General features: G+C 34.1%; 1 protein-coding gene across 3 annotated transcripts in view; it reads right to left on the minus strand.

Moving 5' to 3' along the window:
- Positions 1 to 585: 585 nt before the first annotated feature.
- LOC129005403 (lysine-specific demethylase 4A-like) overlaps positions 586 to 19,854 on the minus strand; it is a 45,426-nt gene continuing 26,157 nt past the window's right edge. For 2 of the 3 annotated variants that reach the window (XM_054434284.1, XM_054434283.1), the window contains 11 exons: positions 16,589 to 18,901; positions 12,396 to 12,473; positions 11,610 to 11,731; positions 10,444 to 10,515; positions 9,892 to 10,056; positions 9,106 to 9,273; positions 7,529 to 7,708; positions 6,569 to 6,724; positions 5,807 to 5,926; positions 4,848 to 4,940; positions 586 to 2,527 (listed from right to left, as the gene is read on the minus strand). In XM_054434284.1, the coding sequence (XP_054290259.1) occupies positions 2,408 to 2,527; positions 4,848 to 4,940; positions 5,807 to 5,926; positions 6,569 to 6,724; positions 7,529 to 7,708; positions 9,106 to 9,273; positions 9,892 to 10,056; positions 10,444 to 10,515; positions 11,610 to 11,731; positions 12,396 to 12,473; positions 16,589 to 18,901 (3,587 nt within the window). In that variant the 3' untranslated portion in view covers positions 586 to 2,407. Of the gene's footprint in view, positions 2,528 to 3,063; positions 3,087 to 4,847; positions 4,941 to 5,806; positions 5,927 to 6,568; positions 6,725 to 7,528; positions 7,709 to 9,105; positions 9,274 to 9,891; positions 10,057 to 10,443; positions 10,516 to 11,609; positions 11,732 to 12,395; positions 12,474 to 16,588; positions 18,902 to 19,854 lie in introns of all 3 variants that reach the window. The other variant, XM_054434285.1, reaches the window with a different exon arrangement.

The raw sequence follows: 19,854 nt of genomic DNA on the forward strand, positions 1-19,854 counted from the left end.
AGCCAAAACTGCAAAGGTTATAACGTTTACATCTGTTCTGTGATGTCGGGGAATACACAATGTAAACAACAATGTTGCCAACTGTTGTGTGGCGTAATCAATCGTCATATCCACAGACCAAGCGACGCACATTTGCGACAGATATCCCTCTAGACCGATACGATATAATCACTAATCAGGGCTTTCAAATAGACCGTTGCTAAGTAATACGCTGATTATTAACATTGAACACCGACGCAACTGTGTGTCGTTAGTCTATTTCAACGTGACCAGCTGACGCAAATATGCGTCGGTGGTTTAGTGTGAGAAACGAGTCGATGCACAATTGTCTATGCGAACGTAAATTCCATATAATTGTGGAACGTGTTAAGTCAAAATTTGACATCAGTGGTTACAATGGTTTTCTGTTGACCACACAGCTGAAAAACATGACAAAATAGAAAACACTGCATGAAAAGATTGTTAAATGTTTTCCCATTAATTTTATTTCCCAAAATTGGAAAAGGAGGAATAGGAGGCTGAACGCTTCAAAACAGGCAAACAAATTAATAAGAACAAAAAAGCAATTTGAATTAAAAGCTTAAGTTTATTATTTCCTACACATATACAGAAACCTGCTAGTACACAAATAATACTCCTGACTTATATTTCTTACATAAAATTTTTTATTACTCAACATGATCTAATCTTTTGTGCCTATTGATAACATATAGAGTTTAAGAGATCATATGAAATATTAAATCTACTTTGCAGAATCTTAAACATTAGATGATAATACAGTAGTCTGATATTATTTACACGGTTATCAATACATGGCAAAAATTAAATATGAGTTAGTAAACAGGAATACAAGGTAAAAGGAAAAAGTACTAAGGAACCTCTAAATTATCTTCGTACAACTTCTACAAAGAAACCTAAACAATTAAATAAACACGATAAACCTTCCTAATAAAACCAATCATGATCAAGTTAGATTCGAATAGTCATCAAAACTTGAGGAAATAAGTTAATTGATCATAGACAAAACTGAAATTGTTTCATGAAAGGTGATGTTTTTTTAGCACCACAAAAATATCAAATAAATTATACCACAATAACTAAACAAAACGGTATTTTAAATTAATGTTAAATATCACACACTTCATTCTCTGTACAGTTAAAATAATCTATATAGTACAATGATTGAGTCAGTCAGGTATATTAAACTCCTTACATAAATCGCTATATAAAAATAAATTTAATTTCATGCATAAAACTATACAAAATCAACTAAAAATAAATCAAACTTTTTGTACAATCTGAAACCATTGTGATTGAGCAATCTTTAGTAAAATACTCAATTAAAAGAGTTTTGAGGAAATATGTAAGAATAGGTACAGGAGCATACCTAACCTAAAATATTGCTTTGGCTCATAACGGTGAGAACGGACAATAATGTATAATGATTTGTGTTTACTTGTGATAAGTATACATTAACCCTTCCCGGACGCGTGTGGTCACGTGGTTTAAGACGATAAAAAATCGGAACACCAAAAATTATGCAGAAATATTTGCCACCCGTCTATAAAATTTTACAATAGGTCAAAAATAAATAAGTCTTCACTATATTTTGTTGGACAATATTTTTATTTAAAAAAGGACATTATAGGGTAAGTTACAACTAGATTTATGCTCTGGAAAATGATCTGCATAAAAATGTGTTTAGTACAAAACGGGCAATAACTTCCCTGTACTGGAAAATAGTGTGAACCAGCTGCTAATGTACCAACACTAACCAGTGTGTCTACAGAAACGTAAATATCAACATCCCGTTTGCAACATTGAGAAACGTTATGCAAATATATCCGTCACCTATTCATTAACAACGAAAAAGCGGATTATCTGTCGCCTGCCCAGGAAGGGTTAAAAAACACAATTACCAAACCTACAAAATAGTGTGTATCATGCATAAATAAAAAATAATTTAACAGGTACCAATGTTGAAATGTGTATGGTTTACAATTTTCAAGTATACATTCATTCATTCTTGATGGCTAGGATCACGCAATACTTTAAATACATTTACAGATCAACTTCAACCGTTAAGTTAAAAACTTCAAACCTTATTCTAACAATTTGCTAAACTTCTCAACAAACGTACACACAGCTTTGCAGCATGAGTAAATCCATTTGCTAAAAAATATTTCCAATCTCAGACAAATTAAAAAGTTGAAAAATTTTCAATTGCAGCATATCAGTGACAGCAAGCGAAAACTAGAGGCCAATTAATTACACCACAAATCATTTAGTTTGAAAATAATCCTAACATTAACATGGTGGGTTACTATAGTCATAGTTGCACAAGTAGTGAGTGAGACGGAAGAACAAGTTACTTAGGTAACTAACAATCATCGTAGCCGACGACGGTTCAAGGTTTGGGAGTGGGGACTACTACGATGGCTGAATGCTGGCTGTTAGGTTTGGTCTTCCGTAAAACAATTATCTCCTTCACTTTTGTCGATGTCTTCTTAACGTTGGCCAATCGCATCTATAAAACACAAGATTTTAGAAAGTCGTGATTTAAATGTCGTTTTACCTTTTACCCTCTGCAGATTTTACAGTTTACATTTTACAGTCGACAATGTTGAGTGGAATCTCTTGAATTCTTTATTCATTCAGATGACAGTAAATGTTTAGAATTACCAAAAACATTTGAATAAAGAAAGCCATTTCTGATAAAAGTGTATTTATCTAGTAAACTAAAGAAGAAGATTAATATAAAACATAAAGTCAGATGATGATAAATGCGGTCAAAATCTTTTGCTGAGGAGTGTTAAAGAAAAGCTTCACAAAACTCATATTTTGAGCTGTCTACCAACCTAAGAACAACCCAAAACCACTTTTAGGTAACACTCAAAGCATAAGCCATCATTTATACAATTTTTGTAGAATTAATTTAAACTGTGAAACTAAACCAAGTCTTACGATGAAAAAAATGTCAATAAGATTTCTGCCTGATGCATACAACACTGACTGGAGATTTATCATGCTAGGGGAGGGAAGGGCATGCTTACATGCACTCACCCTTCTCCTTATTATCTGTACAGCTGCAAAAAAACATCCCCATATCACTAGTGCAGCAGCGAATGATATATCAAAATTCAACTCAGGTCAGAATTACTTGTATTTTTTTTATTTTAACTTGAGAAGGAGATCAATATTAAAATTATTTTCAAAATATGACAAAAAAAGAACTGTTAGAAAAATGTTTAACTGTCAATACTTTATGTGAACATTTTGTTTACTATTTAAAAAAGTATTTGGGGAAATTTCATCATTGGATGCTTTTAAAGGCAGCCTCGAGTTATTTAAGAAAGTTTTTTAAGAAAAAAAAATAAAGAAAACTTTAGTGTGTAAACGGGTGGTACTTTTTTTATATAGGTAGACAAAGAATGTCACAGGTTTATTATATATCAACTTCTGATTTAAATTTTACTGCAACACTCTTGGCTGTTTTACTGTAAATAAATGAAACTCTAGAATTGTTAAATATCGAATTTTGCTTATCAAAAGTAATGTTAAAAAAAAGTTATGATCTTATCTCAAACTACTTTTGACGTTTAAATAAAAGTTGCATTCAAAATATTAAGACACCACTGTTGTTCCAAGAGATTTGCCGAAACAAAACTTTTTACATTGAACGTTAAGAAATTAATTCTGGAAAAATGAGTTTTGATGGTTCGAAACTGGACCCAGCCTTAATGAAATGGGCTTTTCATAAATGGCCCTACCTAATGAAACAGCTGGCCTTAGTCAGTGACAAAGCTACACAGATCATCTCACACCATTATACACTCATATTTGGGTTGAAATACCACGGTTGCATACACATTTCAATTAGTAATCTAATCCACATTTTAGGGATGAACGATATTTGATTGTTTGAGACGAGACAGGATTTTTTATTTCTCATACAATTTCGAGACGAGATCTAGTTGGGATTACCCTTCTCATACATAACGGGAAATGCAAGTTCCACATTTTAACCTGATTCTTCAACATTTTTAAATACGTAACGATTTATGACGGACTGTTTAAATACAAAAATAATCATAATAGACAAAGATAATTAAAATCTTTTATTAAAAAACAATAATAAAACACATCAGTAAAAAAAAACCAATATAAATAAGGCCTAACTTATTAAAAATAACACTTCGGCATACAAAACATGGAGATATCAGTTAGAATATAGTTCAACTTTCAAAAATACCAAATTTATAAGTCTAAAACAACAGTCTTACCAGTAAAGTATCAATTACAAATTGTTCAGTGTTGTGTTATTTTTAGAATGATTTTGGAGTGACTCATTTTGGCTAAGTTTACAGTGGCAAAACATGTCTCACTTCTTGAAACACTAACAAAACTTCTCATCATTTGCTATATAAAAAAATTATAAAACAATTGAAGCATTATTTCCATGTAAAGATAATTAAATAAAAACGCCTTCGCAAAGGAAATGCAACATCAACACGCTCCTGTTTTGCAGGTATTGCATTGACTTTCTGCAGGGGTTTTTTTCTTTATAATCTCGTCTCGAAAAAATTTTGACCAAAATAGAATCTTGTCTCATAGAACGAGATTTAAAATTTCCAGAAAAATTTCCGAAATCTCAAGACCCGTCCCGTCCCTTCTACATTTGTTTTAGACAATCCAGAGATGAGAATAACTATCATTTATTTGAGTTGACTTATCATTTAGGACTTAAAAATGAAGACATTTTATCATCCAACAGCATCAGGTGAGCCGAGATAGCAGTTTAGTAGCAGAGACAAAATTCTAGAAAGTAACAAACAACAATAACTAACCAATCTCATCCTCAGCCTCTTGGGAAGATCTTCGTCCAAGCTGTAGATCTCTTCTCGGGCCAGACATAACACGGATTGGTCGTCAAACTCCACCTATAAACAAACTGTTTCAGCAATCCAACACATACATTCTCCCATTAGCTTGTCAACAACCCTTATCATGGGCGATGGAGGTAACTATGGTATTTTATAGGTGAAATCACAAAATTTGCATTAACTTTTGAACCACAATTCTTACAGCATTGGGGGTTATGGTTATACCATTGTATTCAGAGTTAAATTGTGTCAAATTGTGTCAAATTTTAATCAAAGTCGTAAAGGCCAGTTTTTATTAAGTCTGGTTTTTCTGTCATTTTATGGGTTTTATGAAAAAGAATCACCATTAAAAACAAAATTTTGAAAAAAGAAAAAAATTCTGGAGATAACATGGATTAGCATGCACATACTAAATTTCATTAAAATCAGACTGAAGGTGTAGTCTGTAGCTTAGTACATATCCACACAAACATCACTTCTAAAACCACTTTTTTTAAATAAGGGGGACCTAAAACGGGCAAATCCACCAAAAACTCAAACATTCATCATTCATTCATTTATTCAACACAAGATAACATGCTTAAGTTTAAATTTCCTAATTTAAAAACCTCAACAAAATTTTAAAAGTTTTTTAGGACATAATGTAGGATTTTACGATATCAATTTGGCAAAAGATTGTAGCCCCGCAGTATTTGAAAAAATGCCTAAATCTTCATTACGTGATTTAGTCAAGGTCATTGCCTTCCAGTCTTGCCACTTCCCCATCGGCAGGATACTTAGGTTGCCTCCTCGCTTAATTCTCTATTTTTTACGGTTTTAAACATCACAACCACTACGTCGACACCACACAAAGTCTACAAATCTGGAAATAGCAATGATGTAGTATTTTAGGTTTAAATTGTCTTAAGTTTACCCTCACTCACCCTGTACATAATCCTAGTATCGGAGCCCTGGTATACTGCGTCATAATACTCTTGGCCGTTCCATCGCAACCTCATCTGCATTCCTGGAACAGGGTCTTCCTCGCCACCCTCGTGATTCTTCTGCAGACAATATATTGAATAATAAAATGAGCAAATTTTGGATGTCTTATCAAAGTACGAGTAAATTATTCAAAATAATATTCACTTTCAGAATAGAACACAACTAATTTTTCAGGAAGATGAAAAAACCACAATAAGGCAAAAAGAAAAAATAAGGTACCCTGACAGTTAAAACTAGGAGTCAAATTTAGGAATTACAAACCTCAAAACTGAACTAAAATTCTAAAATAGCAAGGCCCAAATTTTGAATACAAGTGTTATAAAATTTAAAAAAATAATAAAAATGCCTTGAAAATCAATTTTAACAATTATTAACTTAATTACAAATTAGTTTAAACAAAACTTATGTTTTATTTTTAAAACTCAAAATCATAGTAACATAGTGATTGATTATCACTCCTTCATTGTAAATAACATCTAAAGATTCCTGTTCCACAAAAATAGTGATAAAATTTTCTTAAATTAAGTTTTGGTACTTAAAAATCAATATTTTTTTTGTCTTAAGACAAATTATGATCTAGATACAACCCTTGAAACCAGCCGATTGGAATTTCTAATCCAATTTTTTTTGCTTGAAATTCAACAGATTCAAAATTTGTATTTGACAAATTAGTTGAAACTTAGTATAAAACAGTGACTCACGATGACTAGAGATGGATGCAGTCTGTCTGTAAAGGAACCGTCGGGGAAGGATACCAAGTAGAAGAGAGTGCGAGCGACGTCGACCACTCTGCCACGGTAGTACCGGTGATTCTCATGACGAGCCCACACCCACTGTCCCACACCTACACCACACATCTGTAACAAACACACTCGGGGGGTTAAATACGTTGATCATTCAGTGTTTGCACCTATTTACTCAAATTAGATGTTATCTAATGAATAAAACGCTTAGAAAATACAATTAGTTTTGAGAACACTATAATATTGTGGTATAATTACCTCGTCAAGTAATCCAATGTTTTGATGTTAGGTTAATAACCTACATGTTTCACCATTAATATGGCATCGTCAGGGTACAAACACAGAAAGACATTACTGTCACACGCACACAATAAATAAATAAAACCAAACGAAACATTTAGATAGGCCTATCACACGACGCGGACGGTCCCGGCGCAGGTAGTAGACTCAAACTGTAATGAGAACAGTCTAATTTACCTACAAGTTAATTTCTACTATGGAATAAGCTATTACAAACACGTAAACCTACATTTATTCCAACAAGTTTGCGAACCAGCATGATCAGACTATGGCAAATGGGTTTCAGGGGGTAAACGTTAGTTTTTCCCATTTACACTCAAAACATATCACTAAACAAAGATAACAACAATAAAGTATTTGTGATCGCAGAACGTGATGATGTCCCCACGAGTTTGAAAGATGTTAAATATTTGGGAAATGATCATGATATTACCGCAATAAAATTGTTACTTACCATGTGCTTTATTTTTAACCTTTTTCACACCTCTTTAGACAAGATAAGTTCTTATAGGAGGAACTGATGTTGGCGGAAGAACCGAAATGTGCATAATCCAGTCAGGACGTGTACCGTAATGTGACAACATGTAATTTAACCTTTTTATATGTCCATTTCCTTACCTTGTCGTGCCTGTGATTACTGTTGTGCCCCTGGCAGTTGATGAGGAACCGGCTGCCAGCCATGGCGCTGTTGACTCGTATCTTGGCACCACGGTAGACGGCACATGGTACATGGTACCACACACCACAGTTGCCTTCACAACACCGGGAGTACACCTGGCCCATCTGGCACACGGCACACTGCAATACAAATACAGTGAGTGGCAGTGCCAAGTACAAAATAATAGTTTTGCTCTTGCATTTTAACCAAAAACCTTTGTGTCAAACAAAACAAAAGCACATTCATTTATGAGATATGGTAAGCAAAAGGTACGTTGACATGTGGTATGGTACGTTGACATGTGGTATGAAAACTAGTTATTACTAAAATCAAATATTTGGCAAAGATGGCTTTGGGTCAGTGTGGTGGACAGGAAGAACGGCAGACTTGCCCTACTCATGAAAAGTAGCACAAGAACAAAGACTGAAGAAGAAACTAGTACAGAAAATTCTATGCTTCATCTTCATGTGTTGTTTATATGTACTGTACTTAAAACTATTTTCATTAGTAAAGTAAGCCTTCTATCCATCCAATCCAAACTAATAAAAATAACGTTTATATGCTGTATTTTTATTTCAGGATTAGTTTTGCCAACAGTGTCATTTGGAGGCTTCTGATTGGCTGTGGGAACATCATTACCGAAACGATACGATAGGACGACATTGGCCTCCAGAGGTCTTCTGGATAGCGTGTCGGGGTGATAATCTGAAGGTGCCGGGTTCGAATCCCGCTGGTAGCACTAACTTTTTGTTAACATTTTTTCATTATCAGCAAGTTTGGTTTTTTTGGTTAGATTATGACGGTTTAATTTTATAATTAAAACATTATAAAATTATATTTAGGCCATTTATAGTTTTATTTTATGAACAGAACTATTTGTCCGACTAAACCTTCATTCAATTTTTTCATTATCAGCAAGTTTGGTTAGTTTGGTTAGGTTATGACAGTTTAATTTTATAATAAAAAAAAAATTCAAATTGAATTTGAGGCATTTATAGATATAGATTTCATGAACAGAACTTTTTTCGATTAGTAAACCTTCATTTGATTTTTTCATTATCAGCAAGTTTGGTTAGTTTGGTTAGGTTATGACAGTTTGATTTTATAATTTAAACATTATAAAATTTAATTTGAGGCATTTATAATTTTATTTTATGAACAGAACTATTTTTTCGATTAGTAAACCTTCATTAATTATAAAGGTCTTAAATAATTGAATTTAATTGAATTGAATTGAATTATAGTCAATCAGAAGCCTCCAAATGACACTGTCGGCAAAACTAAACCTGAAATAAAAATTGTGCATACCCATGCAATGAATACAATGGTATTTCAACCAAATGTAAACAGTATACTCCTTTTAAAATTAAATATGAAAGGCTGGAGTATCGTGTGGTCAAAAATCACCTGTCACATTTCCTCATTAGAGAGTCTAGAAAGTAAAAAAAAAATGCAAAATAAATCTTAACTTAAAGTTAGACAAAAAATAACTAAGTTCTGGTGAAATAATAAAACTTGTACCAATCAATTCACTCACCAAATGATAAGTGGCAAAGTTGGAGAGTTCTATGACGTCTCCGTTATTACTCTTGCAGATGTTGAGGAACTTAGCATCTGGCATGAAGAGAGCGCAGACGACGTGAACCCAACGAGAGTCTGTAGTTCTTCGCAAAGCTCCGCCGCGGATGGGACACAGGCAGCACCTCTAAGTGGTGTAAATACAAATTAGGAAAATTCTAACGTTATTCTACTGTAATTTTACCTTCCTATTTTCGTTCAAAGATGGTTAAACTGTTAAAATAACTTGAATATTTTACAATGAGAATGGCACAATGTTAAAAATTTTAAGCTAAGTGTGCATAGAGGAGTAGTTTAATATAGAGTGAGTGATATTCCTTGTTTAGCTTTGTTCAGTAACTAGAGCTAAGCTAATTCAGTCGGGTTGAGTTGAGAACAATCAAGAAGGTACTGACTTTTCTCAAGAATGAACAGGCTGCCTTCTGAACACAAAAACGATTCAGGTAACTATTTTTCCTAATTTAAGAAACTAATTGAAGATAGAGTAGAAGAATAAGACTCTCATGGGGATTGTTGAATGCATCTTGTTATCAAGGATTGCAATTAAATTGTGTAGAGCTACTAGTTGCAGCACTAATTAGTTGCTGAATACAATTCAAGGCATTTACCTTAGCAGGTATTAACAACATTTTCAATGATTTTTTATGCAATCTGAACCTGTAAGCTTTGTAAAGTATAAAAAAAAACCTACATCCTTACTACATCCTTACTTTCCTTGATAAAACAATATGAAAATGAATCTTACTGCAAAAGACTCGTTGGCCTTGCACTTATCACACAGCCAGTCTCCAATGGGTGATGGAGTGACGTAGCAGGTTGTGTGCACACATAACGCACACGACGCACACACTACCAGTGGCGCATTGTGTGGCGCTTGTCTACTGCACTGAGTGTACGTGGGCATCATCACCTGCAATGTAAACAGAAATATTAAACTTTTTATGTAAACATATACCTAATTATTTACTAAGGACCTGGACAATTTTTTGGGTATATATATTTCTTGTTTAGAATTTTTCTAAATTGTTAGTCAGTTCTCAGAATTCTATTTTATAATAAAAAATCTTTTTTTTTGTTATTTAAGCTAGCAATACAAAATTTTCAAAGATAAAGAGATTTTTGCTTTGAAATAAATGTCCTGGTAAAATATAGTAGAAAAAAAGTGGTAGAGAGAGAATATGGTAAGAAAATATCTGCTCCTGAGAGAACTGTAGCACAAGAATTTTACGTCAATTACACAAATAGTTAAGCCTATTTCAATCACAGATACTCAAATTTATTAATTGAATTAGCCTACCTGACTTTCCGAAGGCAACTCCTGACTCCATTCTCGAGTAGTCCAGTCTTTAACTGTGAATTTGCCGCCCCACTGTAAAAAAATATTGCAAATAATTTGGAGTACTAAATGGAAATACTAGATTAGATTTATAAAAAAAACTCTGGGTGCAAATAAACAAAAGAATGAAGAATGAATGTTAAATGAATGAAAAGACAGTTACAGATCAACAAGTAGGATAAGAATTCTGTTTTGAAATGCAACAAATATTGAGACAGTAATAGTAATTTGAACAATTTGTATTAAGTGTTGCTTCTGAATATTGTCATTACTGTTCAATCTTCATACGTACTTGTTCACTTTAGTGTTTCACAAAGCGCAAAAGGTCGAGTGAACAATGTCAAGAGACTCAAACCTTTTTATAAGACAGCAAAAATTTAAAAAATGTTTCATCGATAATTAATTGTCAACATACTTAAATTGAAGAATATTCATTCTAAGCTAATTTCAAGTGGAACCTTGATAAGACTCTTATGGGGACTTAATAAGATTTGTTATCAAGGTTGACTTCTTATCGAGGTTTACAATAACTTGTGATTAGGGGTAAAGTAATTTCTAGGTGATTTGAAAAGGACACTTGCTATAAAGGGCTACTTGTTATTGAGGGTCCACTGTAAGGCGGCTCCAGACATGCGCCATTCGCCAAGCACTGAACAGCGACTCGCTGAATCGCGAGTAGTGTGGATAGGCGTTTGTCTATTTGTCAAGCAGCAAACATTTGTGCTTATGTTTTCCCATTCATTGTCGGTATTTTTGCACAGATCAAAGTACAAATTTTTGCTATTACCGAAACAAACAGTTGCTCAGAAAACTACACATTTGTGTAAGCGAGCACTCGTTAATCAGCGAATAGCAAAGCAACTAGGTTGCCGAAAATGAAATATTTCGTGTTTGGTGAATGGCGCATGTCTGGAGCCGCCTTTAGAGAGCACACAATAGATTACAAATGAATTATACATTCAGCTAAAACAGTTTTTTTTGTTTTTTATTAGACAAATAACAACAGTAAACTGAACATGGGCTGAACAGAAACATTACGTAATAGTCTTTATCAGCTGATCCTTGAAGATTATAGCATGGACTATCGGATAATCAAAGATTTTAGTTTTGATAGGTCGCAAACCTACCTTATCCGCAGTGAAGAGTACACACAGGGAGCAATGTGGGGCCGCATGGCTGTTGTATCGGTTGATTGTTCGTTCCAGCTCTAAGTCACAATTACTGGCACTCATCAGTTTAAGATGAAACTCTGTAAACATAAATATAATATTAAAGATATTCTTGTCCGAATAATCGAGTGGTTATCGGGACTAGTTGCTACAAAGTAGAAATCCCATCTTCAGAATACGGACTAGCTGTAACCAATTTTTTTGTTAAAAACAAGAGAGCCACTCACTGAATGTGCTACCTTTGACTATTGATACAACTAAACAATCCATCCCCAAGTTTAAGTCAGTTTATTAATCAAAATCACCACAGTTGATGTGAGCCACTGACCATAGCTGGGTAGTCATTCTGTGACTGGCTCTCACAACTATGTTCTTTTTAAATAAAAGATTGGCAACAGCTGGTCCATGTAGATGGGATGTCTACTTTAGTATCTAGTAGTCAATGGCACATTCTTAAGTTTTATTTTTCCCCTGGTTTTTGTTACTGAGATAATGGCATCAAACATGCTATAGCTTACAATAAGTCATAAAATCAATAATTTAAGTTGCTTAAGATTTTTTTTCTTAGAAATTTGTTACAAAATGGAGATAAGTAATGCTAAATTTTGATATATAGTACATCAAGAAAAATGTCCAGGTATTAACAAAAATAAGTTGATTTAGATGTTCAAAGTTTGAATAATAATTGTACATTCAAACTACCCCTGGACCTATAATTGACTCGACGGTAAATTGTACACTTACGTTCATTATCACTACAGTTTTGACTAGAAGTCCAATCTTGGTCTGCTCTCATCAACGTTGGAGGAGATCGATCTGAACCTGAAAATTATTTAAATATTTGGATAACATTGGAAATTTAACCATTTGATCGATAACAAACATTTTTTTAAACCCAATATCTATATAAGAACATTAGCTGAGAGGCTGATTTTTTATAATGATTGGTTAAAATTGGTTTGTTTCAATAAGTTATTTAAATTTATAGTCATGTGTTTTTATTGTCTTAAAAATGTAATCTTGTTGTTTTGAGTTGTGTAGAAGACAGGCTCAATTTATTTTCTTGTAATCAATCCCATATGTATGTGGGACGTTAATCCACACTAGGGAGCATTGCATCTACAGATCATACCTAGAAATATCCACAATGTATGACCTCCAAGTAGCTGGATTACAGGACGATGCCACCGTCCCAGTCAAGTTGGTTAGTCTATGGTATCTTTTTACAAATTTGTATTTATTTATTAGGTTAATGTTCCATTTTTTTTGTTTAAAATACCAATTTTTTCAGTTTCAAATTTTGAGATCAAAATTTATGAGATTTTACTGAATCCATTAGTTAGGATCTGGGTTTTGTTAAATTAAAAACAACCTGCTGTCTAACAGGTGGGTTTGTTAAACTGTTAATAAAATCTTTTGCATGTGTTTGAACTTTAAATTATAACAAAACATTTCTATCAGCTGTTTTTAACAATACAACTAACTGTCAAATCGGTTCTTTAAATACAAATTTACATTATTGTATTAGAGAATACAGAACAAAAATTAAAATTGTGTAAATACTTCCCAATGATTGGTCTTTAAAATGAACAAAACCAATAGCATTAGCGCCAAATTGAATCTTCTTCAGGCTGTACGAAGATTTGTGTTTATTGCATCTGCTAAATATCGCAACATTTAAAATATTAAAAAAACTATTACATTGTACATACAGAAAGGGGTACATTGAAAGGGGTCTGTGGGGTACATTGTTGTACACACAGAAAGAAACATGATAGGGATAACAATTTTTTTAATTGTTTGTTTTTCACAAACCTGGCAGAAGTTAAGTCTTCAGCAGAAGCTTTACTACATTAATAGACATGTGTCCAAGTACAGTCTGAAGGTATTAATTCAGTGTAAAGTTCAATAAAGGAGTTAATGCAAATGTACAAATCATTCAATTCAATTTTGTTGTGCCACTACTTTTGTCCTCAGCAAAATTATACATTAAACCATCTAAGATGCAAATTTCCTACAAAGTTTAGTTGACAAAAACATAACAACATGTAAGGGAGCAATGTTTTCACCACACTACGATGTTTTTAGCTGTTTTACAAACGTTAATTGGAGGCTGAATCTACGTATTGCTGTCCATGCCAGCTGTCATCATAATTTGAGGGCCGAACAGGATTTTTACATCCCTAGGGCCAAAAATCAGATTTTCACTTATATTAATGCATATTAAAACTTGTTTTATTGTCACCGCTCCCTAGAAACATTTTATTATTATTTTTGCTGATTCCTCAAAATATTTCCCACATAATCTTAAAGGTATAGTTGTGTTGACTATAAGTGTTAATTATTATTCTGGGGAATAGTGGTAATATGGTATAGTGTGGTGAAAAATATTGTTCGTACCACGGACCGAAATGGTTTTGCAGCTCTGGATTGTTTTAAGTTCTCAACTTCATCTTGAACTTCAAAACTATCTCGAACTGGCAAAACCTCATTTTCAGCCCTAAATACGAAATATAGGCTACTATGCTACCATTCAAGTGTCTGTAGCCAAAATACCATAGGATTTTCACAGATTATGCTTTGTTTCTTGGTAACCAATACAAACTAAGTGGCCAACTTAGTGGAAAACTGGAGTATTTTTGTGTCCTTGTGAAGAAAATGATCTTTGACAGCATAACCTACGAGATGTTTGCTTTGTATTTTCTTCTTGAGTTCTTGGTGGGAAACTTAATACTAAAAACCAAAACATGTAAAAACAAAGTTAAATAGCCTGATGACTAGTAACACATCCTGTTAAAGACTACACTCTTTTTGAACGGCAAAATTTCAAGAAACCTCTCTGAAGAATAACTTGAATACAAAAACTATTATTGCCATCCACCAGCTTTTTATCTGTAAAAAAACTCAGAATAAAGTTAGGTGATTTTTTACAAATTTATGGTTTTCTTTTCCCTTGGTATTTATACTTCCATAACATGCATACGATCCTACTAATAAAAATACATTAGAGTCAAAAATCCGAACGTCAACAATTCGAAACGTAAAAAATCCGAACCGCTCCTGAGGGTTTTAAAAGATTGAATTAGCACAGAGACAACAGATGTTTTACAATTTCAGTCAGCGCCTGGCAGGAAAATGAGTGAACCCGCCGAGCCAGGTTGTGTTTTGTTGGTTTCCAATGTATAAGCTCTACATATTTTTTCAAGAAACAAATTACAGTTATATAACGGAAATATCTAAGTACAAAAATCATTATTTTTATTTCATTCACTGTATCCTAGAACTGTATTTTTAATACTGTAGGCCTAATTATGTGTCTATTAGGCATTTCTAGGCTATGTTTGAAAATCCTAACAAATCGGTAATCTGAACTACCTACAGTCCCAATTGGTTTGGATTTTTGACTCTCTACTGTAATCGAAAGAAAAACCATAGCATCAGCCACCTTGGATCTTGCGGTTAAATTTTTCTAAGAGGTTTCCCTTCATACTTATTACAATTACAATAATAATCAAAAAATGCTTATAATAATCATAAAGTTTTAGATAAAGTGTTTAAGCTTTTCAATGTTTCTTATATTGAATTTTTAAATGAAACTGTGATTTTTGCTACCTGCCGTACTTGAAATAATTTAAAATGCAGGTTCAGGTTCCAACACAATTTTATTTGAAGACTTTTACTGGTGCATATTTAGAGATTAACTGGAACCAATAAGTTATGATTCACATGTTCATTGTTTGTCATTCTTGAGAAACCAGGTGTCCCGTATATATTCTAACAAGCTTTGATACATGTTACTAGGGTAATGTAAAGTACTTTTTGGGGGTATTTTTTAATTCATGCCCACCCACAAATAGGGGTTGCTGGGGGAAACTTGCTTTTAAATAGTAACCCCTATCAAGTAGCACATCATTTTAATGGCCATTAGTTTAAAAGAATATCGCCGGTAAACAAAGGTCTGTATCTCAACCCATTCATTGCAGAATGGCGGTGATTTTTCATTTTTTTCTATCCCCCTATCTCTTTCCAATGCAAAATGGCGTCAGTTTTAATATTCATCAACCTCAGAGACCCCATAAAAATACATTATAATACCCAATATTAACATTTTATCAGGTTATACCAGGAAAGTTTATCCCTTCATAAGAAAAACAGTGTTTATTTTAGTTGGCAATTGGCATCACAATTTCCCCTGGGAACAAAAAATGAAGCATATTAAGGCAGCTCAAAAATGTTAAATGTAATGCCAGAAAACTAAAAACTGTTTTAAATAAAGAAAGAAAATATAATTGATTAATAGTTGTTAAACTTTATTATTAACTGTATTATTTATTATAAAACAATCATACACATGATTTAATTAATTATAAACCATGTGATTGGAAATAGACATTGAGCAAGTTAGTTTCTTTCAATAAACTGTCGCCATTTTGTATTGGGTTGAGATAGGGACCTCTGGTTTTCATCACCTTAGTTTTAGTCTAGCTTAGTTTAGTTTAGTCACTCTAGGGACCTCTAGTTTTAACTACGCATGTACCTTGGTTAGTTGGAAGCTATATGCTGTTTTTTAGTGTGCCCTGTATTGATAATTCACTTTAAAAAAACTGCATGTAAAAGTTAAAGTATTCAATTTATTTATAAAATAACTTGAAGAAAATTCACAGTGCAATAAACAAATAGTACTAAATAAAATAAAATCAACTTGATATTTAAATAAAGTTCACAATATGCACAGTCAATTACAAATAAATCTGACATACTACACACTAAGAATAAAGCAAAGTTAAATAAATTGTAAGTTTATTTACATGCTGAGCAAAGTTGAATGAGTACAAGTTTATTTACATGTGAAGCAAAGTTGGAATAAGTACATGTTTATTTACATGCTGAAGCAAAGTTGGATAAGTTTTAAGGGTATTTACATGCTCTGTACTCACAGGTGGGTGAGCTCTGGACACTGTGCCAAGAGTTGTGCAAGCTGTCAAAGCTGGTGTCACTCCTGACTGAGTGAGGTTGGTGGTTCTCCAGTTTCGGCAGTCGCTGACACTGGTACGGCACATCGTACTGCTCCACTGTCTCCACGCGACAGGCACTCGTCTCCGATATCACCGTAGCGTGGTCCATATTGTACGTCAACCTATCCGTCTCCCCAGCTTGATGTTGATTCCCGTAATATCCGTCTGTAAACGTCCTGTTAGGCGACGCCACTTCACCCTCGTCACTGTCTTTACCGTTGGATTTGTTCGACATCTTGACGCGGATCACTCGCTGTTGATTCGAGTTCTGAATGCGCATCTGAACAGGTTTCCCTCCGATGCTGATGCTACTCATGTTGATAGTTTTAATCACCGGCGTTGTAAGCAGCTTGCCTCGGAAGTGCTGAGGAGAACTGCCCTCTGACTGAGGGGAACTGTTCGGTGTATTCAGAGCTCGGATCACAACCGGAGAGTGTAGAGGGGAGTTTCCTTTTCCTGGTGTAACTCTACCTGACACGGTCACTAATAACGGCTTCTTGTACGTAATGTGGTTCTGGTTGACACTGACCAAGCTGTTTGCTGAAGGACTTTGTACTTGAACTTCGGGTGATGTCTGGTACTGATTGGGTTGTTGACACTGAGTTGTTTGAGGCATCTGGTTGTGATTTGAGTTTGTCGGAATCAAAGGTCGGTTCATTACCGGATCTCCCTGCACCGGATGTTGGTTTTGAATTGGTGAACGATTCATCAGGTGATTTTGCATTTGACACGACTGATTTTCCTGCGGTGACCTATTCATTTGACTCATATGACTAGGCGAAAGCATATTAGTCGGGGAAGGGCTTTGCATCTGATTTTGAACCGGTGACGGTGTAATGGAATTAGACATTTGCACCATGCTTTGAATTGGAGATCGACTCATTATTGATTGGTTGATTGGGGAAGGAGCCTGCAATTGATTTTGACTGGGTGATCTCATTGGATCGTACTGGTTGTGACTTTGACCCGCATTGGACACCGGTGATCTCATTGGATCGTACTGGTTGTGACTTTGACCCGCATTGGACACCGGTGATCTCATTGGATCGTACTGGTTGTGACTTTGACCCGCATTGGACATCGGTGATCTCATAGGCTCGTACTGGTTGTGACTTTGACTCGCATTGGACACCGGTGATCTCATTGGATCGTACTGGTTGTGACTTTGACTCGCATTAGACACCGGTGATCTCATCGGATCATACTGGTTGTGACTATGACCCGCATTAGACACCGGCGATCTCATGGATTGGTTGTACATCTGGTTTTGCATCGAATATTGGTTCATATTCTGATTCTGCATGTAAGGTGGGTTCTGTTGCATCTGCATGTGCATGGTCTGCTGCTGATACATCTGATGAGGGTATGGCTGGCTCTGGTATTGCTGGTTACTGTACTGCTGAGGCGGTTGCATGTACTGCTGCTGCCCAGGAGAAAGAAACGATGATGAATAAGAATGTTCTGGAGGGGGAGGGAAGTACTTTTTCTCAGTCTCCATTTCTGGACTTGTTAATCTCAGTGGATCGTTGTGGTGTTGGTAATGATCGACATTGGGCATCATCGCAGGATTGTTGTTGACCCTTTGATCATTTGGAACCATTAAAATTCCTGTTGTTCCACCGTTACCGTCAGAACCTTTAACCTCTTTGGGTTTCCTCTTTCGCCTTACTTTTACTTTGTTTTCTTCTTTTGGTTCTTTAACTTTTTTAACTTTGTTTTTAGACCCAGGCGGTCTTCCCCTCCTTTTATGAACAAAGTTCACAAACTGTTGCATAAACTGTTCTTGTTTCTTAATATCAGGTACAGGAAGAGCCCCTGGTTTTTGGGGAGTCTGTGAAAAACTGTTCAACATATCTTCAACATCAGTTTTAGCCTCACTTTCACTTCCATTGTATTTGCTCTCGTTTTCACTTCCACTATTATTTTTCACTTCAGTTTCGCTTTTATCCAAGAACTTGCTTTCGTTTTCACTGGCATTGGGATTGTTATCACTGTCTGAAATTTCTTTTTTCACCTCTTCCACTTTGACGTCTTCTAATTTAATTTTTCTAGGCCTTCCTCCTTTCTTCTTAGGAGTCAGATTTTCAAGCCCTTTAAGTAATTTCTTCTTTCTTCTTGTATGCTTTTTTTCCTCGTCGTCATCGTCATCATCAGAATCTCTTTTCTTTTTCTTTTTTCCTTTTCTCTTTAGAGAGTTTTTAGAACCTTCGTCTGGTATCATGGCGTCTTCCATTTCTAAAAAGAAAAACAATCATGATTAAATTAACTTTGTAATGTTTCCATACAATTTTTGTAGCAACTCTAAGAATCTAACGTTATGAATTTTGATTATGGAAACCTAACAGTTAACCTCAACTTAACATATTGACTACAGTTGAGCCCTGATAATCCGAACTACGGTAGGTAATCCGAAAGTCCATTTAATCCAAACCCAAATTTTTTTTATCATAATTTAATTTTAATTTTCATAAAAAAATTTTTAGATTTTTTTAACGTTTTTAGATTTTTTAAAAGAAGTTTTGGATTTTTCTTAAAAAGTTTTTTGATTTTTGAAAACACTTTTTTTTATTTTCATTTTCGCCCTGTGTTCCAATTCCTAGGTCTTGCATAAAATAATGAGAAAGACAATCCCGGGCTCAGGCCTAGCATCCTAGGACAAAAAAAAAATAAAAACATTAAAATAATCCTTTAAATAAAAAAAAATTAAAACTAAAAACCGTTTAATCCGAAATATTTGGTCATCCGAAATGGGTCCGGTCCCAACCATTTCGGACTATCGGGACTCAACTGTATTTGTCAAATTTATTTTACTTAGTTTTATAACTTAAGAACAAATTCATGTCATGAAGAATTATAATTTACTGGCTGTCCACAAATACTGAATGAATTCATATAGATTTATTTTTGGTAAAAGCAGCTATGGCGGGCTTCTAAATGTTGTTTCACAGCTATTTTTTAAGTTTTATATAAACATATTAGTAAATTCACAATTCTTTACACATGTACAAGACTGTTACTTTTTAATTTCCAAATGCACACTTGGTGATTTCAATGCATGGTGGTACTACTATTTAATCTTCATAAACTTCATTTTGGATTCAGCATGACAAAATCACAAGCTAAATGATAAAATATTACAAAATGAAATGATACCCAAAACCCAAAAGTTTGCACAAACCCGTTTTTTC

The sequence above is a fragment of the Macrosteles quadrilineatus genome, unplaced genomic scaffold, assembly GCF_028750875.1.
Source record: "Macrosteles quadrilineatus isolate MER2022 unplaced genomic scaffold, UCM_ALF_1.0 Scaffold_21__1_contigs__length_2333173, whole genome shotgun sequence".
In the NCBI taxonomy this organism is placed as follows: Eukaryota; Metazoa; Arthropoda; class Insecta; order Hemiptera; family Cicadellidae; genus Macrosteles; species Macrosteles quadrilineatus.